Source organism: Numenius arquata, chromosome 25 (genome assembly GCF_964106895.1).
Source record: "Numenius arquata chromosome 25, bNumArq3.hap1.1, whole genome shotgun sequence".
NCBI classification, from domain to species: Eukaryota; Metazoa; Chordata; class Aves; order Charadriiformes; family Scolopacidae; genus Numenius; species Numenius arquata.
This window is the reverse complement of record NC_133600.1, coordinates 2,491,952-2,518,486: the sequence shown is the minus strand read 5'-3', so window position 1 is coordinate 2,518,486 and position 26,535 is coordinate 2,491,952. Positions and strand designations below refer to the sequence as shown.

The 26,535-nt window shown below is 52.0% G+C and overlaps 2 protein-coding genes across 4 annotated transcripts in view; both read right to left on the bottom strand.

Annotated features, from left to right (window-relative positions):
- Positions 1-1,553: 1,553 nt before the first annotated feature.
- On the bottom strand, positions 1,554-3,747 carry LOC141475515 (la-related protein 6-like). The gene is made up of 3 exons (XM_074163907.1): positions 3,587-3,747; positions 3,103-3,313; positions 1,554-2,561 (listed from the first exon to the last, which is right to left on the bottom strand). Exons 1-3 carry the CDS (start codon positions 3,745-3,747, stop codon positions 1,554-1,556), a joined length of 1,380 nt encoding a protein of 459 aa, XP_074020008.1.
- Positions 3,748-7,078: 3,331 nt separating this feature from the next.
- Positions 7,079-26,535, bottom strand: part of RFX2 (regulatory factor X2) — a 35,055-nt gene continuing 15,598 nt past the window's right edge. For 2 of the 3 annotated variants that reach the window (XM_074163623.1, XM_074163625.1), the window contains 12 exons: positions 25,336-25,517; positions 22,895-23,014; positions 21,751-21,866; positions 20,698-20,816; positions 20,263-20,375; positions 16,192-16,343; positions 14,576-14,673; positions 13,772-13,921; positions 12,669-12,877; positions 11,705-11,858; positions 9,170-9,212; positions 7,085-8,613 (listed from right to left, as the gene is read on the bottom strand). In XM_074163623.1, the coding sequence (XP_074019724.1) occupies positions 8,504-8,613; positions 9,170-9,212; positions 11,705-11,858; positions 12,669-12,877; positions 13,772-13,921; positions 14,576-14,673; positions 16,192-16,343; positions 20,263-20,375; positions 20,698-20,816; positions 21,751-21,866; positions 22,895-23,014; positions 25,336-25,517 (1,566 nt within the window). In that variant the 3' untranslated portion in view covers positions 7,085-8,503. Of the gene's footprint in view, positions 8,614-9,169; positions 9,213-11,704; positions 11,859-12,668; positions 12,878-13,771; positions 13,922-14,575; positions 14,674-16,191; positions 16,344-20,262; positions 20,376-20,697; positions 20,817-21,750; positions 21,867-22,894; positions 23,015-25,335; positions 25,518-26,535 lie in introns of all 3 variants that reach the window. The other variant, XM_074163624.1, reaches the window with a different exon arrangement.

The following is a 26,535-nucleotide window of genomic DNA, read 5'->3' as shown; positions in this document are numbered from 1 at the left end:
AGCCACAGGAGGAGGGGGAAGGGTTTGACACTGAAAGAGGGGAGATTGAGATCATGAGATGTGGGGAAGAACTTCTTTGCTGTGAGGGTGGTGAGAGCCTGGCCCAGGTTGCCCAGAGAAGCTGTGCCTGCCCCATCCCTGGAGGGGTTCAAGGCCAGGTTGGAGGGGGCTTGGAGCGACCTGGTCTGGTGGGAGGTGTCCCTGCCCAGGGCAGGGGGTGGCACTGGGTGGGCTTTAAGGTCCCTTCCCACCCAAACCAGTCTGTGATTCCAGGACATGCCTTCCAGCCCTGTCACCAGCTTGGTTGCCCTCCTCTGGAGGCATTCGAGGACCTTCCCATCCTTCTCCAACGGTGGGGCCCAGCCCTGCACCCAGGGCTCCAGGTGAGGCCGCACAGCGCCGAGCACAGCGGGACAATCCCCGCTCTTGGCCGCCTGCTTCGACTGGGTTTGATGCCCCCCACGATGGGGGTTGCCCTCTTCCTGCCAGGGGACACCGATGGCTCCTCCTCAGCTGCTGCCCCCAGCGCCCCCACACCCCCTTTCTGCAGGGCTGCTCTCCAGCCACCCCTCTCCCCAGTTACACTTCTGCCCAGAGCAGGAGTGCCCACTCCTACTCCAGAGCCTTCTGCAAGGCCTCGTGGCCCTCAAGAGGGTCAACAGCACCTCCCACTTTGGCATCATCAGCTCATTAATGGGGCATTCAACCCCAAAAGCCAGGGGAGCAACGCTTCCCACCGTTTTTCTCATTCCACTGACAATGTTAAACTCAACCATTTCATGAGGACTCTGGCCAAGACCCTCCTGCGGAGACAGGGCTCGGGACACAGTCCCCCAAAGCCTGGGGACAAGCACACCCATCCTCAGCTCACACCGCTCGGCTCCAGAGCCCGGCTTTGCCTCCCCACTGCAGGAAAATCCCCCCAAATCACCCCACGAATGGCCAGGGAGGGAGCTGCAGGCCAGGCAGAGACCCTCCTCCCCTTCTCCACCTGCACCTTGGGCAGCCGCAACACCAGGAAGGAAGAAAAAAAAAAAAATAGTAATGAAAATAAATAAATAAAAATGTCACTGCACTGGCCAGGAAGTGCCTGGAAACTTCATCTCTTTATTGCCCATTTCCCATCTGAGCTCCAGAGCCCGGGGCCAACGCAGCCACCGTGCCTTCGGGAAGCGGCCGCCCCTCTCTGGGTCCGGCTGGCAGAAGGTGTGGGGGGAGGTCCCCAGTCCCTGTCAGGGCACCCCCAGGGTTGGGGGCTGAGCCCCTTCCCCAGGGACACCATTGGGGCAGTGGCAGCCTCTCCAGACCCCGGGCAGGTGCAGTCCCCTTGGCATCAGCTCAACCCGGCGCAGCTCCCTGCCCCGCTGCTGCTCAGCGTCTCCCTCACACCCTGACCCGCCCCGAGCATCCTCCTGCCCCCAAAAATCCTGTCCCCTGCAGCAGCTGCGCCCCCACTGCCTGCAGCTCCTGGGGGCCAGGGGGAGTTGTTCTGCTCCAGAGAAGGAAGAAAAGACAAGAAAAGAAAAATTCCCAAACCCAAACGGAATGGAGCCTCAGCGCCGGGGGACGAGCTCTCCTCTCCCGGAGCTGCTACTGAAGCCCTTGGTGCCATCAGGGCCGTGGGGCAAGCGAAGGACCCCGTCCCGCAGGCCAAGGTGCTCCGGCACCCGCTTGGCTGCCAGGGGATTGCCGGGAGGAGGGTTGGCATCTGGAATGGGGCTGCTGCACCAGGGACCCCAGAGACCCCCCCCTCTGCCCCAGCCGCTGCCACAGGGGCTCTCGGGGCTGGAGCAGAGGCCGTAGCAGCCACCGGTGCCCACGCCTGTCCCCAGTGGACAAAAGGCTTTGCTGGTGAGGAGCGATCCAGTGAAAGCGTTGCCGAAGTCGCTGGGCTTGAAGTCGCCGCTGGACCATGTGGCTACCGAGGGCTCCTTGTTCTGCAGGAGGGATGACAATTCCAGGGCACCGTCTGGCTCCAGGGAGCTGCGGAGCAGGGAGTCCCTGATGCCATAGGGGGACGTCGCCGCTGCCGCCTGCGCCTTCCAACCCAGCTGGTCCACCAGCTCCTCCGCCGCCTCCCTCTCGGCCCCGGGTTTCTTCTTGGAGCTCTTCCCGCAGAGCCGGACCACCCTGATGCTCTCGCTGCCCGGGCGGCTCTGGCGGCCGAGGCCCTCGAAGGCCCTGCGGGCGCTCTCCAGGCTCTCGTACTCCACCAGCGCACAGCACTTGCTCAGCAGCTCGGGGAAGCGCGAGGTGTATTTCCGCACATCCGAGGGCAGCTTGCGGCCCGGCCGCAGGATGCGGATGGAGGCGATGGCGCCAAAGGGGCTGAACATCCTCGTGATGGTCTCCAGGAAGTTCTTCTGGAGCGGCGGCAGCAGCCCCTGCCCCTGGGGCAGCAGCTCCCAGGCCAGCAGCAGTTTGCTGGGGGGGATGCTCAGCAGCGACTCGGGGACGGGGACCCGCCGCCTGACTTTGGTGCCCTCCTTGTTCACCTCCAGCAGCTCCGAGAACTGCAGGGCATAGAGCGTGAGCCGCCAGTCGCGCGTCAGGTATTTCACCTGCAGGAGAGAGGGGGTCACTGCGTCGCCATGAGTCTCCCCAGGCAGGGACCACCTGAAAGCTGTCCTCCAGGCAGGCTGCAGCCCCATCAACATGGGGTCATAGCAAGGCAACATCCCCCTTTCACATGAGCATCTTCAGGGGTTGCAGGAGAAGGTCCCCAGTGCCTCCTGGACCACAGCAACAAGCTACAGCTTCCCCAGACATCACACCACCAGCACTTCACTGCAGTTTTCCAGTTAAGAGATGATCTTTCCCAAAGCAGCCCAGGGAAACCTCGGGCAGAAGAAGCAAATCCAGCCCTGGGGGTGGTTTGAGGACTGTTCACTGCTTCCCCAACCACCCTCCCTGGTTGGGGAGCTGCTGCAGCATATCAAAGGCAGAGAGCAGAGACCAGCTCTGCACCACCAGCACATCACTGGGACACAGACAGCCTGAGAAGAGCCTGGACCTCCCCATACACCCCACCAGAGACACCCAGAAATCCTCCACGTGAAGGCCACATCCCACCCCAGCTGGCCGGTGCCATGGGCTGCCTACCTTCTTGAAGGATGTCAGCAGTTTGATGCTCACGAAGCCCATCTTGTTCTTCTGGACGTGTTTCAGGAGGAAAGCATCCTTAGACAGATTCTCATCGGAGAGGTAAAACTCCACCTGGGACACGATCCTCCGGACCAGCTGCGGGTCGGGCATGGAGTAGTTGCAGTCCAACAGATCAGCCCTCAAAACATCACTCATGTCGTAGAGTCTCCTGGCAGGGCAGCAGGGGCACGGGCGTGAGTCGGTGGCCTTTGGGATGAGCAGCACTGCCCAGTCCCAGCCACGGTGGTGTGAGCAGCAGAGACACCGGGGAGACCCAGGGCCACCAGCTTTGCCCTGGCTGCAGGGGAGCAATGCCAGCCTGCACCCTAAAAAACTCCAGGTGCTGGGACCACCAGTAGCAGACCATGAACCTAAACCCATCCTAGACAGGGAACACATTCCCTTAGGGACAAACAAAAGGCATTTCCCAGCAGCCACGTACCCATTGAAGCTCTGGAAGAAGTCCTCCTGGCTGTGCAGGGTGAGCGAGCTGCTCTGCGGGGAATGGAGATGCAGCGCCGGGAAGGAGTTCCTTTGTGCCAGCAGAGAGGTGCTGGGCTGGGAACCGAGCCCCAAGGCCACCCCAGAGCTACGTGATGACATCGTCCTTCATCTGGGACACGAGAAGGACAGTGTTGGGATGCTTTCCGACAACAGCCAGCCCCAGGGCAGGGCCCTGCTCTGGGCTGCAGCCCCCAGCCCAGGGACAGGAGGCAGTTTGTTGCTGTGCCCTTACCTGCTTGGCAGCGCTGGGAAGGGTGGAAAGTCCTGGCACTACATCCTAGAGACCTGCAGGCCCCAACCCTCCCCGCCTCCAAACTAAGGCTCCTAAAAGACAAAGGGAAAAAGAAAGAAAAAGAAAGAAAGAAAAAGTTCTTTGGGGCAAGCAGGCTGCTGGTTTATAAGACCAGCCTCCCAGGAGGAGCCCCGGCGGGCGGTTACAGACCTGCCCCCACCAGGACCCACCAGGCTCCAGGTGAAACCTCTCTGAAGGTTAAACAGCCCCAGCTGAGCCGGCTTCTGCTGCCAGGGCTGCTGGGCAGGGAGAGCAGGGGCAGGGGTAAACTGGTAACCAGTGGTGCTGGTACCCAGTAGTGTACTGGTACCCAGTGGTACCCAGCAGGATGGCGATCTGCTGCCATGAGACATCTCGGTCTGTGCCTCAGTTTCCCCATCTCGTAATAGTCACACGGAGCTGGGGGGACAGTTCAGTCCTGGGCACTGTTTGGGTTCCTGGTGCCACCAGCGTGACAGGCAAAGGTCCGTCTTTCTGCAGAAACAACCCCCAACACACTGAGAGGGAGAAGAAGAGCCCCAGGGATGGGGTGAAGCCCAGGGAGGGGGTGACACCGTGGGGCAGGATGGTCCATAGCTTCCATACGAGATGGGGAAGGGGGTCTGGGATGGAACTCATCCCCGTTGCTTGAGCAGGACGAGGACAATGTGGGGATGGGGACAGGGCTGTCGGAGCAGTGGGGGGGTTATAGGGCAGGCGGGGTTGGCTCTGCCAGGCTGGGGGCGATACCAGGGCACGGGGGGCTGTGGAGGCGGCCGAGAACCAGAGCCGATATCTGGAGGGGTCGATGCTGGGAGCCTGACCCGGCTGCCCCTCAGCCCCTCTGTCCAGGCACGGGGTTTAGCTGATGCTGCTGTGCCCTGTGGTGACAAGGACCGGTCAAGGGCTCGTCACGCATCCACCCTGAGCTCTCGAAACGACCTGTCACCAAACTGGCAGCAGCTCCCACACGGGCAGGCTGGTCCCCGGGCTGTGCCACACCGTCCTGCTGGAAGCTCATCCTTCTGGGATGAGCCACAGGGACCGGCGATGCCAAACTGCTTCTGGGATGTCACGGTCCCCTGGTTTCCCTGGGGTTGTCACACTTGGTGGTGTCACTCCTCTGCCATGTCCCAGCTTTCTCTGCTGGTCGGGGGCTACGTGGGGATGAGATGGTGGGTGGGAGAGAAAGTCCTGGGGGGAGAAAGGTGGCCAAGGGCCACCCGGGAGGGGAGCTGGCAACAGCTGCGGTCCCTGAAGGGTGGTGGCACTTGGTGGCAGGTGACGAGGACACACCTCACTGAATTTTGCAGTGGAGGTGAACAGGCAGCGGAGGGGGTACAGGCAGCGGGGGGGATACAGGCAGCAGAGGGGGTGCAGGCAGCGGTGGGGTACAGGCAGAAGGGGTGCAGGCAGCGGGGGGGTACAGGCAGTGGAGGGGGTGCAGGCAGCAGGGGGGGGTACAGGCAGCGGGGGGGGTGCAGGCAATGGGGGTTGCAGGCAGTGGGGGGGTGCAGGCAGTGGGGGGTACAGGCAGTGGAGGGGGTGCAGGCAGCAGAAGGAGTACAGGCAGCAGAAGGGGTACAGGCAGCAGAAGGGGTACAGGCAGCGGGGGGGATACAGGCAGCAGGGGGGGTGCAGGCAATGGGGGTTGCAGGCAGTGGGGGGGTGCAGGCAGTGGGGGGTACAGGCAGTGGAGAGGGTACAGGCAGCGGGGGGGGTACAGGCAGCAGAAGGGGTGCAGGCAGCGGGGGGGGTACAGGCAGCCCGGCTTCCCCCGCCCCTGGCTGGGCTCCCATCGGCCGATCCCAGCCCGGCCCCGCAGCCGAAATCCCTGCGGGGGTTTGTCCCGGGGGGGGCGATGGAGCAGAGAGAAGCCAAAGCTCCACGTGTGTGTGTGTTTTAACCTGAGCATTTCGATCTGCGCTTTGCTTTCCACCGCAGCCGGGTGTGCTGGGGGTCGGGGGGGCTGCTCAGCTCCCCAGGGGGGTAATAACCCCCTCCCAGCCCCGAGACTCGGTGTCCGAAGGCGGGGGCTCAGCCACCCCCCCCCCGGACTGGGCACCACCCAGAGGGAGAGTGGGACAAGCAAGAAGGAAGCAGAGGGAGAGAGGCTGAACCTGAACCTTCCCCTTCCCGAAGGATGGCAGCAGGAACGATCTGTCACTCGTCACATCCCTGTCTCACTGCTCCCATCCTCCACAATTAGCCTGGGTTCTAATTAGCGTAATTAGAATAGGCTTCTTGTGGCCCCACGTTCAGCAGCAGCCTGATTCTTCAGCCTCCTCTTCCCTCCGGGAGCTCTGGTGTAACGGGCACGTTATCCCTGCAAACCAGCCGCTGCTTCACGGTGAATCTGCGTGTGTCGTGTGTGTCCCCCCCCCGCCCCCAGACCCGACACTGGGTCCTGGGCCATAATTGCTTTAATTAAACTGCACCGGGCAGCACCCGCATCTCCCTGCAAAGCTGCAGCATCCGCCCGACGCCTCCTTTCAGTGATTAAAGAAGAAACGGGACCACGACAACTACGGTACAGGCCTGAGCATTCGATACATGTTTATTGCTATTCGGGTTTAGCTGGGAATTCTGTGCGGATGGGGTTCGGGGGGTTATCCAGGCACCCGCACGGCTCCAGAGCGTCTCCTTTGCAGGTCCGTGGGGAGCAGAGGGGCTGGGATCGGGCGGCAGCGGCCACAAAGAAGAGCCACCGCACTGGCTGGAATTAATATCCCATCAGTGGGAGCAGGGGGGGGGGGGGGGTTAAGACTCAGTTGGTTTTTCCGACCATCTTATCCCATCAGCAGGATGTGAGGTGCGGACTCTGACCCAGGGAGCATTCATCGTGGTTATTTACAGATAAATCCACCTTTCTCCCTCGTCCCCTGCGACTTCGACACGTTTACAGACAAACATCACCCTGACAGACAACGGCACGGGACAGGAAGAGGGAAGGATGTGCCGCTGCACACGCTTCCTTTTTACTTTCCGTTAGCAATAGTTTTTTTTCAAGTGTCCCAGCTACCTTAGTACCATCTGGCACGAGTAAATAATATATTTGGATAGAATATGCTCTGATGCAAATGTACACAAGGCCCCTGGAAAAGCTCACATCAAATACTGTATCATTAGAAATAATAATAATAATAATAAAAGCTATTTATGACACGGCCTTTATTCACAGAAAGATTTGCCCCAGGGCTTTGTTTTTGCAGTTTGGCTTGATGGCAGATTCCGCCCCTCCCCCCCCCCCCCCGTCCTGTCGTCCATGTCAATCCAGACCCACAGGACACGGAAAGGGAGAATAAACCCCCCGTGGGGCAGAAGCTCCCCCCGGCTCAGCCCCACAGGAGCCACCACCACGACACCGCAGAAGGCAAAGCGACACAGCGAAGGGAAACGCCACCGTGGTGTTGAGCAAACCGGGGGCCCGTGAGAGCCCCCCCCAGCTGCTCCACGGGACGGGGTTATTTTATTTTATCAGGGTCTGAGCAGCAGGTCCTGCTGCGCCGGAGCGGGGGGAGCGGGCACGTGGGCCCCCCCTAAGGCACTGCGGTCGCCCACCCTCGCCCACGCTCCAGACGCAGCCCCACGGGCGGCTGCACCCGACCTTCAGCATTTTAGCAGGACATCGAGCGAGAACTTTACAAAACCCAGGACGTGGGACCAGTTCCCTCTGCCTGGGCACCCTGGCGAGGATGGGGATTGCCCGGGCAACGGGATTGCCTGTGGGATTGCCCAGGGCAAGCGCAGAGGGGCAACGAACACGCTTTGCGACCGGCTGCCGCTTCCTCAGAGTCCTTTGGTATCTTGAGTTGGCCTGACAGTGTCCCGGGAGCATTGGTGGATCAGGGATGGAATGCCTGGATGGGGAGACATGGGAGCAGGTGGGAATGTGTGTCCTGCAGTCCCAGAACATGTCCCGCAGTCCCAGAGCATGTCCCGCAGTCCCAGAGTGTGCAGGTGTCAGTCCCGGAGCATGGACATGTCAGTCCCAGGGTGTGCACGAGCATCACTCTGCCGGGACCAGTCGGATGTGCAGCCTGGAGCCCCTTCCCCAGGTGGGTATGGAGAGACGAACCGTCCTGTGCTTCCCGGCACGAACGATTTGGCAAAGTCAGAGCCAGGACAGCTTGTCTTGAAAGGCCAGAGGAGAAGGGTCAGGTATTTTTCTTTCTTCTTGGGCACTGATTGGTTCAAGTGTGTATCACAGTGAAGTCTGAGAAGTGGGGAAGAAACCCAAACCCACCTTCCCTGAAAGAGACAGCCTCGTTTGCCCGCCTCGCTCAGGCTGGAGAGGACAGGCACGTCCGATTTGCCATCCATGGAGGCTTCCATCGCTCGGTAGTAGACGTTGGAGCTTGGCCCTCGAGCCAGCAGTCGTATTGGAGGAAAGCAGGCGGCCACCGCCGCCCCATCCCACGGCCCCCCCCGGGTTCCCCCCCAGAGCCTGTCCTCAAACACAAGTAAACAGAAAGAGAAACTAAGAGGCACTAATAACGCAGAACCGGGGAGACTCAGGTTTGCCACCGTCAAACCTGGCTCTAGATGTTCTTCGTCCAGCTGGAGAAAAGCCGAGTCCCCGTTTCAGATCTCCTGCAGCGAGTGGCCAGGGTCGCTGCGCTCCCGTTTCACCAGCGGCTCCCCCACGCTCCGGGAGTCGGTGTCCACCTCGCTGCCCAGGTCACTAATGTCATCTGCAAAGGATAAATCATAGAATCATAGAATGGTTTGGGTTGGAAGGGACCTTAAAGATCATCGAGTTCCAACCCCCCTGCCCTGGGCAGGGACACCTCCCACCAGACCAGGTCGCTCCAAGCCCCCTCCAACCTGGCCTTGAACCCCTCCAGGGATGGGGCAGCCACAGCTTCTCTGGGCAACCTGGGCCAGGCTCTCACCACCCTCGCAGCAAAGAAGTTCTTCCCCACATCTCATCTCAATCTCCCCTCTGTCAGTGTCAAACCCTTTCCCCTCCTCCTGTGGCTCCCCTCCCTCATCCAGAGTCCCTCCCCAGCTTTCCTGGCGCCCCCTTCAGGTACTGGAAGGCCGTTAAAAGGTCTCCCTGGAGCCTTCTCTTCTCCAAGCTGAACACCTCCAACTCTCTCAGCCTGTCAAATCTCAGCATCAGTGGGGACCAGAGGGGAAGAGCTCCTTCTTCCCGACAGAGTGGGGTGGAAGAGCCAGCATGAGGTTCCCCCTCCCACAGCGACTCCATCCCCGACCCAAGGGCTTCCCTTGAGAGAGAGAAGGTACCTTTGTCCAGCAGCGTTGGGGACAGGGACGTGAGGTCACCAAACTGAAAGAAAAAGGAGTTACAAGGTAAGTGAGGCTTATGGAAACCCGAGGTGCCAGACCTGCAAGTTGGAATCTCTTTCTGAGCAATCCCAACAAGCAGCAGGAGCTTGGGAGAAACCCCAAGGATGAGCACTGCCGGAGGTGGAGAGCAGAAAGCAAAACCAACCACACGTTTTGGGGAAAAGTCTGCCACTGGCATTTAAACCTCTGGGCAAACACCACAGGGAACAACCCAGGGCAGGATGGAGCTCTGGAATGAAGGGAGACATTTTTCCATCTCCCAAGTCACAGAAAACTTGCTCATAGAGAAGGTAATTTGAGTGCCCAGACCCAGCTGCCAAGCAGCCTCGTTAGCGTGGCAGCATCCACAGCAGCTGGGACTCAAGATACTCTTATATAGAGAGCTAGGGATTTTATTTTTTTTTGCTTTTTTTCTGGGTTTATATCTCATAGTCATTTAAACACAATTCAGGCTTTATTAAAGCGATGACAAAACTGGCTAAAAATTGCTCCATCTTCCAGTTTATGACCGTAAAATTCATTCAGCCTAGATACTTCTTAGACTTTTGAAACAGTTTTTATTTCAAGTGATTCACCAGGAACTATTTGAGAGCCTGTCACTCTTTAAAGTAATGGTAAATCTGGTACAGATTTCGGCAGGTACGGAACTCGGCTGTCATTTTCCCAAGTCTCTGTTTAAACTCTCTACTTCGCTCCTGGGCTACCTGCCAGAGAGATGTTATACCGTTAGATAATTTTGCTCAGTCTGACCAAGGTATGCTCAGCTGCTTCTGACCCTTCCACCTACGTGACTGTGGTGGCCATTCTTCCTGCAGCGACTACTAAACAAGAATGTACAGAAATACTGAAGGAAATGAGGAGTCAGTCTTGCAGTTACCATGCAAACCTTCTGACCCTGCCTTTCTCCGTGCTTCTAGGACGGAGATTTTTGTTCTTATCCCTTTCATTTCACCTTCAGCTCTTTCACCTTCTCGCCGAAGCTCTAGCTGATTTTATAACAAATTCAGAAAAAATGAAAATACTTCCTTATCATATCACCTCGCTGGTAGTACAACCTTTACAGAGTTGACTTCCCAAAACAGTAAGTATTACCCGCCATTATCTCTAATGTGCTGCCACTGACCAAAGGATGGTGCCTTCTCTCCAGCCTTCAGTGTCTGCGGGGCAGTTAATTCACCTCTGCTGGGACCCCACCATCACCCCACCTCTCTGCAATCCTCTGCGAAGCCTTTGCATTCACCGCAGGACAGCGCTTTGGTTTGCAAGGTCACGGTGCCAAGCGAAACCAGAGATCTGGGGATATATTGGGGTCCGGAGATGTGTCGTCTCTCTCTCTGTGACGAGGTCTGAAACACTAAATTGCTCTAATAATAATGCTGAAAAGCCATGTGAAGTTGGGCAGGAGAAGAAACTGAGAGCGGGAGTTATAAAGGGAGCGATGGGAATGGAAGGACACGACTCGTCCTCTTTCACTGGGAAGAATCAGCCTCCTCCTGGAGAACAGAAATATTGCAAGAGTGTAAAGGAAAGGCAAAACCTGAAGGATGAAAGGTCCCACGGCTGGGTTTGGCTGGAAGCCGCTCTCTGCCTTTCATGTTCCTTTAATATCCATAAAGACAGAGGTTTTGTGGGGAATGGTGGGAACTGGCAGCGCTGCTGACTTGGGGCAACAGCGTGGGTCTGATGGGAGGGGAAGGGGAAGCCAAAGGCATGCAATTGATTTCTCTGACTCCCCCACGAGAGCTCCATGGAAGGAAGAAAACAGTTATGAGCTTCAAGGAGCAAATGAGATCGGTTTTAATTTAACAGAAGTCTCTATCTTGCTGTCCCAGGTTGATTGGGGCCTTTTAAATCTGAGCATTTCAGAGTGAAAAATGGGAAGTGGCTTCAGCAAGGCAGGACAGGCGCTGCCTGCAAGCTGGGTGCCAGGTTTGCTGTCTGATTTTGTTAAAAAAAAAATCCAAACGCCCCCCTCACCACCCCAAACAACCCATCACTTCTCTTTTTCAAGCCAAAACCGGAGAAAGTGGCCGACTGAGCACGTAACTCCGGAGCTTGCAGAGGCCTGAAGAAGTTCAGTGAACGGGACCACTGAAAGCTGAAGGGAAAGTAACTTCTGGACCTCTTTTAACTTGCTTTAACTTTTGTGTTTGATGGGACTTTGCCCTGGTGGGACCCCCAAAGTCAGGGCTGGTACCCACAGGTAATGGGGAGAAGTGGGGAGATCCTTTCCTCCTCCAGGCCCCCAAAGCCCAGCTGATGCTCAACTGCCCCAAAACCCACCCACTCAGGTATTAGCGAGCCAAGAGGGAAGATGCTCGAGGAGCTGGATCCTTGTGCCAGGCACCCAAAACAACTCCATAAATCCTTCGGCAAAGATGGTTGTAAAAACACGTCCGGTTTGTGAACCAACCCTGTCTCTTTAAGCGCTGCTTAGTTTGGGTTTGTTTCTAGGGAATAAACAATTCTCACCTCTCCCATTACAGCAATCGGGGTCTCCCCTGTTGCCTGGGCAACGCGATGCTCTACCAGATAAAACATGTATTCGTCATAGAGCAGGCGAATCAGGTGGAAGGAACCAAAGCTGGCAGCACTGCGCAAGGTGAGGTCACGGATCACCATGGAGCTGAAAAAACGGCCGGGAAACAAAATATTTAGGTTATGGTTTATGTTTGCATCACAGGCTGATGTGAATTCTTGACCCTGAAGGTACCGTGGGACACAGCGCTCTGTTTCTACCTGTAACCCAAGAGCATCAAAGAACTTTAAGAAATCAGTGATGGAGTATCCTACCCCCATGCTGAAAGGATACAGGAGACACAAGACTCCCTTCTGTACTGGGCAAAGCACCAGTTACCAGAGTTGATGGGAGTAAAGAACTCAGCCTTGGCTTTTCAAAGAGCTATTTACATGCCCTAAGCCTGGTGCAGAAATATCACAGAATTAGAATGGTTCCGGTTGGAAAGGACCTTAAAGCCCACCCAGTGCCACCCCCTGCCCTGGGCAGGGACACCTCCCACCAGACCAGGTTGCTCCAAGCCCCCTCCAACCTGGCCTTGAACCCCTCCAGGGATGGGGCAGCCACAGCTTCTCTGGGCAACCTGGGCCAGGCTCTCACCACCCTCACAGCAAAGAAGTTCTTCCCCACATCTCAGCTCAATCTCCCCTCTTTCAGTGTCAAACCCTTCCCCCTCCTCCTAGGGCTCCCCTCCCTCATCCAGAGTCCCTCCCCAGCTTTCCTGGAGCCCCTTTAGGGACTGGAAGGGGCTCTAAGGTCTCCCTAGAGCCTTCTCTTCTCCAGGTTGAACCCCCCCAACTCTCTCAGCCTGTCCTCACAGAAGGACTGATCATCTTTGTGGCCTCATCTGGACCCATTCCAACAGGTCCATGTCCTTCCTGAGCTCCAAAACACTCCAAAATGAGAAAGAAAATGTACCTATAGAAAGACCATTTCAACAGGAACTGCCTGGCTGCCTTGGGGAAGCTGGGACTACCCTCATGATGCTTCAGGACTTGAGTGACAACATTATCCAGCCAACTAGCCCACTGGTCCAGAGAACTCTGCTGCTGCAGGGTGAGCTTGAAATCCTGCTCCAGCTTCTGTACCATGCCTTCCTCGCACTGGCACACCCATGAGGCTTGCTCCTGCTCGGGAAGAAGGGTTGACAGTTACTCAGACCAAGCCTGCACGTTTGGTGCATCCCAACCCAGGTATTCAACTTCATTTCTAGGAGACAAGGGCTCCAAACCAGCTCTGAATCATGTCTCCTCTGATCTGTCCAGACCACAGTATGATATTGTTGTTAGAACTGTATTATTGTTAGCATTGGTATTGTTCCTTACTAGCTTCTCCACTGTTCACAGTGAGATGTCAGACTTACCTGGAAAAAGTAACACCAAACCCATTAAATTGTTCATTTAATTGCTCCTTAGTGTTGGAAATAAGACGCTGGTTACCAGCAGACAACCTCATTCTAGAGTCCCAGTTCTAGACACCACGATCATAGAATCATAGAATCATCTAGGTTGGAAAAGACCCTTGGGATCATCGAGTCCAACCATCAACCCTACTCTACAACCCTACTCTTCCCTACACCATATCCCCCAACACCACATCTAAACGACTCTTAAACACATTCTGGGATGGTGACTCCACCCCCTCCCTGGGCAGCCTCTTCCAGTGTCTGACCACTCTTTCTGTGAAGAATTGTTTCCTAATGTCCAGTCTAAACCTACCCTGTTGCAGCTTGAAGCCATTCCCTCTTGTTCTATCGCTATTTGCTTGTGAGAAGAGACCAGCACCAACCTCTCTACAGTGTCCTTTCAAGTAGTTATAGAGAGTGATGAGGTCACCCCTCAGTCTCCTCTTCCTCAAACTAAACAGTCCCAGCTCCCTCAATCGTTCTTCATACAATTTATTCTTCGGACCCTTCACCAGCTTCGTTGCCCTCCTCTGTACCCGCTCCAGCACCTCCATATCTCTCTTGTATTAAGGTGCCCAAAACTGGACACGATGTAGGAAAAGATGCCATAAGTTACCTGCACGTTGGCAAAGTCGACCCGGTTGAGGTCACTGAGCATCTGGTTGATCTGGGAAGTGTTCTGCAGCACGGCCCGGGCGGCCTGAGCCAGGTGGTTCAGGGACGTGTATCTCCGTAACGTCTGGGCGAAGGCACTCACCACCCCAACCTGGAAGACAGGACGCAGGGCACCATGAGCAGGAGGCCACAGGGCTTGGGGGCAAACGCTCCTCAACGCTGAGCCCAAGCACACACCGCCCATCAGCTGGGGTCCCCCACGCAGTCCCACCCCTGCTGCTGCCCATGGCATACATGAGCAGCACTTTTGGAGCATCTATTGCACCTTGCAAACCAGCCTCAGCGTTTATTTTCTTTAAGCTAACAGGTTTTCACACTCTGTCTCCAGCAGAGACCAGCGAGGTGAGACCAGGCTGCAAGAATCCATGGCTTTAGAAGAGGGGAAGTAGGAGCCTGAGGTTCAGTCTCTGCAATGCCCCTCAGTCCATGAGGTGTCCTCTACTTTCTAGTGGCACAGCTTCACCCCAGTGCAGAGATTTTCTTCCAGAAAGCTTTATCTGCGATTTCAGGACGTGGGAATGGCTCAACGGACAGAGCATCAGCAGCTTCTGGTCCAAAGGAATTGCCTTGCCTGTCCTCCCACTCCTTGCTGATTTTGGTTGATAATTATTCATTACACCGTGCTAGTCTGGAGGACACGTGGCCAAACCCCAGCAGTGATTTCCAGTCGCTGTGGAAAACTGCACCATGCACACACACACACTTAATTCATCGCCCTGACCTGCCCTGTGCTCCCCCTGCTTACCTTGGTCTGCACGACGTGGGGGGGGAATTCACTCATTGCGTTCATCAGCCACCCCTCCAAACTCTTGGCAAAGTTCCGAATCGCCTGTGTGAGTGTGCCTGCAAAGAAGCCTGCAGAGTTAGAAAGGCTGCTCTGTATCTTCGGACATCGCTTTCTAGCTTAGGCGTGCGGTGGAAAGCACAGCCGCTCATCTGGTCAGCTCTGAGCTCCATTTAGCATCAGGGAAATCAGCTGGGTCCTGAGATGCACTCAAAATCTTCTTATTCTTGTTCTTATTCTTATTCTTATTCTTATTCTTATTCTTATTCTTATTCTTATTCTTATTCTTATTCTCTAATATTGTTACTCAAACTTTTCTTCTTATCCTTAGCCTGGAGAAGAGAAGGCTCCGGGGAGACCTCATAGCAGCCTTCCAGTACCTGAAGGGAGCTACAGGAGAGCCGGAGAGGGACTCTTTGTCAGGAAATGTAGTGACAGGACAAGGGGTAACGGTTTTAAATTGGAAGAGGGGAGATTTAGATTAGATATTAGGAAGAAATTCTTTACTGTGAGGGTGGTGAGGCACTGGAACAGGTTGCCCAGGGAAGTTGTGGATGCCCCATCCCTGGAAGGGTTCAAGGCCAGGCTGGATGGGGCTTTGAGCAAGCTGGTCTGGTGGGAGGTGTCCCTGCCCAGGGCAGGGGGGTTGGAACTCGATGATCTTTAAGGTCCCTTCCAGCTCTAACCATTCTATGATTCTATGATTCTTATTCTTATTTATTCTTATTCTTTCTTATTCTTATTATTCTTATTCTCTAATATTGTTACTCAAACTTTTCTTCTTATTCTTATTCTTATCCTTATTTTTATCCTTATCCTTATTCTTAAACTTATCCTTATTTTTATCCTTATCCTTATTCTTATCCTTATCTTTATTCTTATCCTTATTTTCTTATTCTTTCTTATCCTTTTCTTACTCATGGTCCTTCCCAGCATTTTCCAAATGCAGAAACACGCTCTCTAAAGCCACACGTGTCCCGGCGTGTAGACTGACAACAACAGCTCCAAAGGATGTGGCTTTCCCGTCCTCCTCAAGCCAGGAGCCTCGGGGAGAGTGACGCAGGAACTTCATTGAGGAGCCAAATCAGAGGGCAAACCCTCGGTATCCCATCACTCATCTCCCAAGCGAAAATTGACCCCAAATTTCCAGGAGGTGCCATAAGGGACAGGGTGGTCTTATGTAAACATGACGCTGTCTCCAAGGAAACATGTCACAAGGATTAGCCATGCCGAGTCCTGCCTTCAGCCCCTGCTTTCACCTTGACTCCTCGCCAACGGCAGGAGATGCGATATGCAATAAACCCAATTTTTAAAAAAGCATGGGAATTTCCAGGGGCCACAAAGCACCGCTGACGCAGAGCAACGCTGCAGCAGCAACATTGCTGTTGCCATAATATTTTAGCTTGTATTCAAAACAAAACCCTCTAAACCAAGTTTTTACAATGGAAATCTTTGTGGCAAGCGGTAGCCAGACCGAGTGAGTCACGGATGGCTGTTTGTCAGACGCAGCATCCCGTGACTCAGCCCCAGCGAGGAGCGGGAGCGGAGCCGGCACCCGTGCGCTGCAGGATACTCACTGGGCACCGGCCTCAGCACGTCCGGGATGAGAATCTCCACCAGGGCCTGGTACAAGATGTGATCGCAGCTTCTCATCCACTTGAGGATGGGCTCGTATTTGCAGAGAGTGATCAGCTTGTCTTTCGGGAGGGTCCCTTCATGTTCCTCTTCGCTGCGGGAGGAAGAGGAGGGAGGCAGCGTTAGCAGCAGGTTTGCATTCAGCGCGTTCACCTTCCCCTCCATTCCTAACCCCAGCTTTCAGCAGAAAAAAACCCACTCATGTTTCTTTCAGAAGCAAATGTCTGATGGTTTGTACAAGTCCTCTCTGACTCCGCAAGCTCCTCTCCATCCATGGGGACAGAGCTCTGAACGGTTTTCCCTCAAATCCACGTCTCCCTGTGCCTGACCGCCTGCCTTCGCTTCGTGTGCCTGGGAATTGTACTTCAGCACAGCCATTTCAGCCAGCAAAGGCTCGGCTGGTTCCTCCTCACAGACCCAGCTACTTCCAAATCCTTCACACCTCTCCCCCGTGCTCTAAACCTCCTCAGCTCTAGCAGCGGGGACAAATATTTCCAGCGAATGTTGTCTGAGCAGATTAGCTGGTATTAACAGATCCTACAAATGGTTTTCAAGGCATTTAACACCTTCAAATGCTGAGTGTTTTCAGAAGGAAAAAGATTTGGTGTTTTGATGAGAACAGAGTATATTGTCTCTAACTGAATGAGGTCAATCAAGCTGCATTATTTCCACTTTATAGATGTATGGAAACATCTTCTGCGTGATTAAGGCGTACGGTATTTGGTTGAACAGCAAGCAGAGAAAACCGAAGCCTTAACGCCCTGCCAGAGCATCAAAGCAGAGCTACCAAGACATTACGCTGGGAACTGGGAATTTGCAAGGGACTTTCCCCATGCATTACATCAAAACCATTAAAGCCAAGGCTTGGACATACTATAAAGAGGTAGTTACAGCCTCTGCCTGGGCGGTTTTAGTAAATGAACTCCACAGACACACTCCTAGAACTCTAACATGGAGAAATGGGCTATAGAGTACCTAAAATTTCTGTTAAGTGGAACCATATTCTGCATTTTTTCATACTTTCAAACAGTTTGCCCCTTTGGTTTTATATCTGCATAGAGAGAGAGCAGGGGGAGGGAGCGCTTTATTTACCCATCTTGATTATTAGCAGTGATACGGAGAGCTACTGGGGTTAGTTTAGACAGAGCTCTGCAGAAATGCTGCCTCCAGTACCCGAGTGAGCCTGTGTGTACCCAGCCCAGCTCTGCCCGGGGGGCTGCAATGTGCCCCGGGGAGACACCCTTAAGGAAAAGAGATTTTGAAACAATCAAACATCCTGGCCTGTATCAGGAACAGCGTGGCCAGCAGGAGCAGGGCAGTGATGGTGCCTCTGTCCTGGGCGCTGGTGAGGCCTCACCTCGAGGGCTGTGTTCAGTTCTGGGCCCCTCACTACAGGAAGGACATTGAGCTGCTGGAGCGTGTCCAGAGGAGAGCCACCAAGCTGGTGAGGGGTCTGGAGAACAAGTCATACGAGGAGAGGCTGAGGGAACTCAGAGAGGTGATTCTGCCACTTTGCTCTGGTGAGACCTCACCTGGAGTACTGTGCGCAGGTCTGGAGCCCTCAATATAGAAAGGACATGGACCTGATGGAGCGGGTCCAGAGGAGGGCCACCAAAATGATCAGGGGGCTGGAGCACCTCTCCTATGAGGACAGACTAAGGGAGCTGGGGTTGTTCAGCTTGGAGAAAAGGAGGCTCCGGGGAGACCTCATAGCAGCCTTCCAGTACCTGAGGGGGGCCTACAGGAAGGCTGGGGAGGATCTGTTTCCAAAGGCCTGCAGTGACAGGACGAGGGGCAATGGCTTTAAGTTGGAGAAGGGGAGATTTAGATTGGATATTAGGAAAAAGTTCTTTACCATGAGGGTGGTGGAGCACTGGAACAGGTTGCCCAGGGAGGTGGTTGAGGCCCCTTCCCTTGAGATATTCAAGGTGAAGCTCGACGAGGCCCTGGGCAACCTGGTCTAGTTGGGGGTGTCCCTGCTGACTGCGGGGAGGTCGGACTAGATGACCTTTGGAGGTCCCTTCCGGCCTGGACCAATCTATGAATCTATGAATCTATGAACTGGGCATGTTTAGTTTGGAGAAGAGGAGGCTGAGGGGGGACCTCATTGCCCTCTACAACTACCTGAAAGGAGGGTGTAGAGAGGTGGGTGTTGGCCTCTTCTCTCAAGGGAATAATGACAGGACCAGAGGAAATGGTCTGAAGTTGGGGCAGGGGAGGTTTAGATTAGATATTAGGAAGAATTACTTTACTGAGAGAGTGGTCAGGCACTGGAACAGCCTGCCCAGGAGGTGGTGGAGTCGCCATCCCTGGAGGTATTTAAGAAACATGTAGACATGGCACTTCAGGGCATGCTCTAGCGCCCGAGATTGTTGGGTTGGGTCTGTTTGTGGGTGGGTGTGGGGTGTGGTTCTGGGTGTTTGTTTTGTGTGGTTTTTGTTTCTGTTTTTGTTTTCTTTTTGGTGTTTGGTGGTTTTTTGGTTGTTTTGGGGTTTTTTTTTGTGGTTGGACTCGATGATCTCAAAGGTCCCTTCCAACCAAGAAGATTCTGTGATTCTGTGAAACGCAGCTACAGTGATTCTTTGTGGGAAAGCATCCATTGGGTAACATCTACCGAGGACAACAGGGCCATATTCTGCAGATCATTAGGTGATACTTGCTTATTACTCAAACTTTTACTATTTTTCTTCTGAATATAAACTGTCAGTATCAGAAGTTCTTATACAATCAGTAGAAGTGGACAGTAGAGACTCACTATACAAATTTTAAGAAGAAACCTTCACCTTTTCAATTTTCTCTGTTTTCACTTATTTCTATTCCCCTGTCAGGCAACCAACGCACAAAGGATGAAAAAAAGGCAAATAACACCAAGCCAGGCAGGAGTACAAAGATCAGAGCAGCTTTGTTTGCCATTATCTGCCTCAAAACACGAGGCACTTCAAGGTCTGGACAGGCAGCCAAAGAAGAGAGTCGGTCTAGATGTCACTGAAACCTCAAAGCCCGGGATGTCACTCGGGACTGACACCTAATGACACGGACTCATTACTGTCTGCTCCTGCTGACCGTCAACGAAAGCATCATCACCTTCTCATCCATCCAAAGGCTCTCTGCATTTTTGATTAGCACTTGTTGCAGGAGGTAAAAGGCACATGGATGTACAGAACCAGAGCAGATGCTTTCCTCTGGGGTCTGAACTTCATGTGGTCATTACGATATGAGACCCTTCTGACACTCTTCGTAACGATTCTGCAGGGAAGTAAATACTTTCAAGTCCTACAAAGCCCTCAAAATGCCTCAAAATGCCTAATGAAGCTGAAAATACTTTGGCCAAGAAGGCCAACAGCATCCTGGCCTGTGTCAGGAACAGTGTGGTGAGTAGGACTCAAGAGGTGATCGTCTCCCCATACTCGGCACTGGTGAGGCCCCACCTTGAGTGCTGTGTCCAGTTTTGGGTCCCTTACCACAAAAAACACATCAAGGGGCTGGAGCGGGTCCAGAGAAGGGCAACGGAGCTGGTGAGGGGTCTGGAGCCCAAGTCTTGTGAGGAGAGGCTGAGGGAGCTGGGGGTGTTCAGCCTGGAGAAAAGGAGGCTGAGGGGAGACCTTCTCGCTCTCTACAACTCCCTGAAAGGAGGGTGTAGCCAGGGGGGGTTGGTCTCTTCTCCCAAGGAACAGGCGATGGGACAAGAGGAAACGGCCTCAAGTTGCACCAGGGGAGGTTCAGATTGGATATTAGGAAAAATGTTGACACAGAAAGGGTTATTAAGCCTTGGAATGGGCTGCCCAGGGGAGTGGTTGAGGCACCATCCCTGGAAGTATTCAAAAGACGGGTTGACATGGTGCTTAGAGACATGATTTAGTGATGGTTTTTATCAGAGTTAGGTTGATGGTTGGACTAGATGATCTGAAAGGTCCCTTCCAACCTGGACAATTCTATGATTCTACTTCATGCATTTTTAAAATACCACCAAAAAACCAATGGAGCACTCAGAAATAATCAAAGCAGAGCGGTACCTGGGCGGCAGGGCAGCAGAGCCATCGCTAGAGGGTGTTTTAGGACTCCAGAAGGATTGCCACAGCTTCTCAATATAATGAAACTGAAGATTCATGACAACATCCAAAGTCGCCTAACAACGAAGAACACAACCCATGAGCTGCTCTGCCAGCAGTCTGTCACACAGCCTAAGCAGAAATTTCACATGCTGCCATTTAGATGAAATAATTTACATCAAAAATAATGGAAGGGGCATTGTTTTAATAACCAACATGATATAAAACAAGTCAGAGAATGAAAAAATAACATAAGTGCAAAATTTGAGATGTAATACCCAGGAAATCAAGCATTGCCTATTATATTCTAGCTTTTCCTAAGAGCAGGATATGAGATGAGCACATGCATTAGGTCCCACATCAATTAAGAAATCCATTAAAAATATTCAAAGCAATCACCTCGCAGTGTCGCCTGTAAAGAAGCTGCAGAGTTTTCACATCGTTCATGGTGACCCCTTCTCTTAAGAGGACGTTACCCAGATCCGGGGCTGGGAACTCGGGAAAGACGTGGGTGACATCTAGGGAAAATAAAAAAATCGGGAAAGATGGTGAGAGTTCGGAGCGCTCAGGGTTCCAGGTGAGTACAAGGTGCTGCTGTCGCTGGTTGCGATCTTTCGTGTTTCAACTGGGGATGAAACAGGAGAAACGAGACCGATAATCTAGTATTTTCCCAATTCCTTCTGTTATACTGGGGAAAAAGCAAACAACCGTGGCCCATTTATTCCGTGTGGAAAGGAAAATGTTTTCTTTCTCTCTAATAAAAGAAACAAGAATACATTGTCCTCATCCACTATGCTTCCCATTAGGTTTTCTCCGAAGCCTGACAAATGTCTCTCTGGTATTTTGAGGGTACAATGGAAAATATAATTGGACAAGAGCAATTGTATTTCAGAGCAAGCTCAGCACTGGCTGGGATTCGGTGTCTCTACTTGAATGCTGGAGACATGTAGATCCACCACCAGCAAAGCCAAAGAGCTTGTCTCACGAGGAGAAGGTCCGTACGGATCATCTGCGGTCGGATACTTAGTGCAGCCTTTGCAAGGAAGAGAATTGCTCTTCTCCCTCCGGCTGCCTGTCTCAGCCGGGGTCTCCAGGCCCTCCACTCTTTCCGTCCCATTTGGGTAAAACCGGATGGATTAAAAACGTACTTGGAGGGAACGGACAGACCTGACGGCACAAGGAAAAAGGCTTCCTGTGGGTATGGGAGTTAGCAAATAAACTTAGCGAGTGTGACGTTACAAGAGCTTATTAGAATATATACTGCATAGAATATAGAGATTATATATATTATTATACTGTATATAATATAGATATTCTATATAATATATAATCCTGTAGATTAGAAAAGCAAACAAACGCAGAACAGCCAGGCTTGCTGGTCAAGACCTTCCTTCCTCTTAAAGTTATAAGCCAAGATGTGAGATATCTCACACATTAAGGTCGCCTCCTCACCTATGAATTGCTGATGGTGTTGACTTTGAGCAGCCACCGATTGCTCCGGTGTAGTGTGCGGGTTACTGTTGGAGCCGCTCTCTGCCATCCCATCCATCTTCTGCGCCGGTCGGTACCTAAATGGAGAGGGGTGGGATTGACACAGGCACAAGCAAATGAGTAGGCGGTGGTTGCAACACAGTCACGTGGACTCCTGTGTTCATCGTGGACAACATGAGGTTACAGTGAAGGCCAGCATGTTGAGGGCTGACCGTTTATATCACCTACATAACTGGAGGAAGAAAATGAGAACCTCCTTTCGAAAAGCATCCCCCAAGACAGAATTAAAGGGGTTAAGAGTTTGCTCAAGGTGACATGAAAAAACCAAAAAAATGAGAAGCAGAGTGGTTGCCAGAGAGCAGGCTGTCTTGGGAGCTGACTTTTGCATTTATTTTCTCTTTAGAAGCTGAAGAAATAAATTCTTCTGCTCCTTCTTCACTCCAGCAGGACCCAGAAGCATCCGTGCTTCCAGGAGACAATTCCAAATTCCTTTGCACACTGTGTTTTATATCCAAAATTACTCAGACACAAGACTAACCACAGCACTACTTAACTTGCCCTGTTGCACACCAAAAAAAAAAAAAAATCACAACAAACCCCAAACCCCACCCAAACACAACACAAGCCCACAAGTCCTTTACACTGATTTGGCACAAATCACTCCATGGCCAAGGTCCAAACACAGCTGGGTCAGAGGGAGGCAGTGAAGAGCAGCACGTATGGTGGTGTTCTCTGGAGCAGGGGGCAGATAAAGGCTGTTTCATAGAATCATAGAGTAGTTTGGGTTGGAAGGGACCTTAAAGACCACCCAGTGCCACCCCCTGCCATGAGCAGGGCCACCTTCAACTAGACCGGGTTGCTCAAAACCCTGTCCAACCTGACCTTGAACCCCTCCAGGGATGGGGCATCAACCAGAACTGGGTTTGGACCCTTCCACTACTCAGAGTGGCCAGTGACTCACAGCCCCCTCTTCCACAGCTCAGCTCTGGGGTGTGACCTGTCCCAACACGTCCCTTTGCTCCCAGGAAAAGCCAAGTCCCCAGATGGTCTCTGCAGCGTTCTTTGGGAAGGGACCTTGCCCGCGGCAGCCCAGAGGAGCACCTACCTCTGCTTCTGGTGGATGGGCTGCTGCCTCATGGCCATGTACTGGGTGTCCTCCTGCAAACGGTTCAGCGGAGACTCTGGTTTTAGACGGATCCCGTAATAATGATATTTGGAGTTTCCCCTGGAAGTACCAGCGTTGAAATTGCTCAGGGTGGGTTAGTCAATGGAAGGGACATCGTAGCCCTGCAGTTTACTCTTAGGCTCGTTTTGACAATACACCCTACTTACAGCACACAGCCGTTTGCTGCCAAGCGCTATTTGAATGGCTGAATTAATGAACTAACGAATGCCATCATCCCCTATAAAATTTAAAACCACATGTCGCAAAGTTCAGTGACATCCCCGTGTAAAACCCGGCAAGGTTTGTTCCAAGTAACCCATGGAAACCGGAGAAGAGGAGACAAGTGCTACAACACAAAGTGTTATTAAACAGAATGACAGAGAGCCCTCAGGGGACACTTTGCTATTTGATTAGGGTTTAAGGATTTGTTTTTTCCATAAAAACAAACTTCCATCTTTATCTAGACTCGGATAAAACAAGCCTGACTGAATAGTCAACTATGATAAGAAAAATGTCTTTCTGTTGCCAGCACTTTCACAGCAACGGCAACAGGCTTTGATGTGGCTTTGTTCTTGGAGCTGCTCACTTTTGTAGCTTTTTTTGTAAAACCAGAAAGCTTTTTGCGAGCAGAAGAGGCTGTAATTCTTTTTCCTTTGCTGGTTGGCAAAGCTGCTGTGGATGCTCCTTAAGGAGAACGTCTTTCCATCCCATTAGACAGATGTGTCAGTTCAAGTTTTTTCCACCAAACTGGAATTTTTCAATCCCCAAGCGCCTGCTTTTGGGAGGGAGAAGGACAATTTTGCAGCCATGGATACGTGACGACAGAATGTCCAACTTGGCTTTAGCCAGTTTGGCGCTAACAAGGGCTGAGCCGAGTCCTCAGCGGGAGAGGAGACGGAGCCAGGGAGCAGCAGCCGGGACTCCAAAGCCCTTACTGGGGACACTTAAACTTCATTTGCCGTGTCACTACGACAGAGGCTGAAGGCACCTTAAATCCAGTGAATTTAAACCCATTAAAATCCTTAAATCCATTGGAAAATTAGATAGAGAAAATTTAAGAGGGGAATAATTGTCAAAGAATTAACCCCTTCTTCCTGGTTGGGGGAATTTTCTCTTTGAATCGTTCGGTCTTTGTCACTGTCACCAAAGGGCTTTGCACACACTGAGTGCTCAGGTATCAAGTAGGCTTCAATCGTGTCTTAAGTGATTTTAAGTGCCTACAAATTAAATAACGGCTGCATTTATAATCTAAATGAATGAATAAGAAAATACCAGTGGACAGCTATTTCCATATTTATTGAGGTTTATTGTGTCCTTCCCAGCCTCCACATTTGCAACTTTAAGTGGGTTTTTTGCTTGTTTGTTTTCAATTTAATCCTTGACGGGATGAAAGAATTTCTCTCCTCTGAAGCAATTATTTCAGAGCTCTTGCACTTGAACAGAAATCCAGAAATCCAACCTCTCCCCTGCTCATCCTCCACATTCCAGCTGTGGAAAACCCCAGACACATCTGGGTTTGGTCTTGTTTAGAAGCCCAAATAGCTAAGCTTGAATTTTATTATAAAATCATAACCAAACAGAGCAATCACTTTTTCTCTGGTGTCTTAGCTACTTCTTTAAAAAGAGAAGCTGGGATAAAAAGCAAACTCAGCTGTGGAAGGTGTGCAGAGGCTCTGGATGCTGCTTTGAAGGACACACATGGAATCACACAAGTGTAGTTTCTTACATTATGCTTTTGTTGTAACATCATATGGATCTTTGATGTTGTAAAAGAAAAAACTGTGTCACAAGATTCAGCCTGCTGCTTTGGGGACTGAAGAAACCAGCCGTTGACACCTGTACAGCTGCTCTGCATCAAAGACCTGGGCACGGGTCCTGTTCCCATCCGTGATGGAGGAACTTTACTGGACCCAAAGGGAGAAACCATTTCACTGCACCAGAATTTTGGGCTCTGCAGCTGACAGCAGCAATTGTGAAAATGAGTCATTTCATGTTTTTGAGACAGTAATGGAATGATTAGAAACCTAGGTTCAAATAAAATATTCTTAGGCTCCTTAGGAAATGGACTCAGACCAAATTCCACCGTGTGGCTGGACGAGGCGCTGCCATCAGATACCTGGAGCGTGTCCGAAATTAACTGTATTGTCGAGTCTCTCGCACCGCTGATTCAAGAAAGCAGTTTTGCCTCACAACACAAAGAAATTACTTCTGGGCCTCAGAACAGCAATTTTTGTTTTCCCACAACACTATGCTTGGTTGTTTCTGTAGGTCTCAGAAGACAGACCTGTGCCTGCTAAATGATGCTCTGTAGGTTCTCAGTACACGTGAGGGAAGTTGTAGAACTTTTTTTTTTCCCTATTTAAATGTAGATTCATACCAACCTGGTTCCCAGGCGGCGAGTCCTCAGCCCCATGAACACCGAGCGGATCAGTTTTCCAAAGGAAGCGGCGTTCACCGGATCCAGTTTGTGCTCCTGGCAGTGCCGCAGGTAATGGTTGTAGAGAGAGCTCCTGGGAAGGCTGACGCCTTCCGCCGTCTCATAGTTGTCCAACAGCCACTGGAGCTTTAGGTATGGAAAGCATAAATAAATAAAGAACACATGAAAGTCTAAAGAGGGCTGGAACGGGCTGCATCAAACAGCATCAAGGTTTAAATGCCTGGAGAGCCCACCTGACATTAAGAGTTCATGAGAACTTAATGCTGGGTAGTTAATTTATCTGAGTTAATTTATATAACTTATGCCGGTCGCGTTTTTGTACAGGTAAAAGGCCCCCCCAAAGGTAATAACCCAACAAAAATGCTGTCAGATTTTGCAAAAGCATTAGACCATCGTCCGCCTGCCACCTCGGGCTCCACCTCGCGTTCGGATGAATTCCTGCAGAGCCAAAATAAAGCTGTGAGAACGCGTGTTTTCCAAGCATAAAGGCGTTAAAAACTTTATTTCTATGGACTGTTTTGATTTTTAAAAATAAATCTTCAGCAAAAACCTAGTCCTTGTTTGATGTACGGATGGCTCTTTAAGGACGGAAAAATTAAGACACTGCCTAAGAGGAATGAATTTTAGGAGCCCCAAATATGCTGCAAAGGGTTTATTAATTTGAAGGTTGGCACGTCTGCAACTGTTCCCTTAATGATAAAATTAACGGTTACCAAAGAAACCTTAAAAATCTGAGGGCTTCCATCTATTTTTCAAAATGTACTGTCTGAACTCCTTCTGACATTTCTGTTGATTAAAGTTTGCAATTAGATATAAATTATTTATACCCCGCCGATGTGAACGGGCTGGCCCCGCACACAACGTCAGCACCGGAATTAAAACGCAGAAAGACAAAAACCCCCCATCTCCTTTAATTGGCCAAATGAGTTCAGCATTAATAAAGTAAGTGTTATATTAATTGAATTTTTGAAGGAACTAGATGTGCAAGTGGACTCAAATCAATAGCTTTGGTAAAAGCCCTTTTATTGTCATTATGGACCTTTGGGATTAATGTTTTCAGGACTTCCCTCTCCATCCCCGAGTGTGCAGGAGGCTCAGATCCACCAGAAGCTGCTGCACTTGCACCAGAGCCGGGACAAAACAC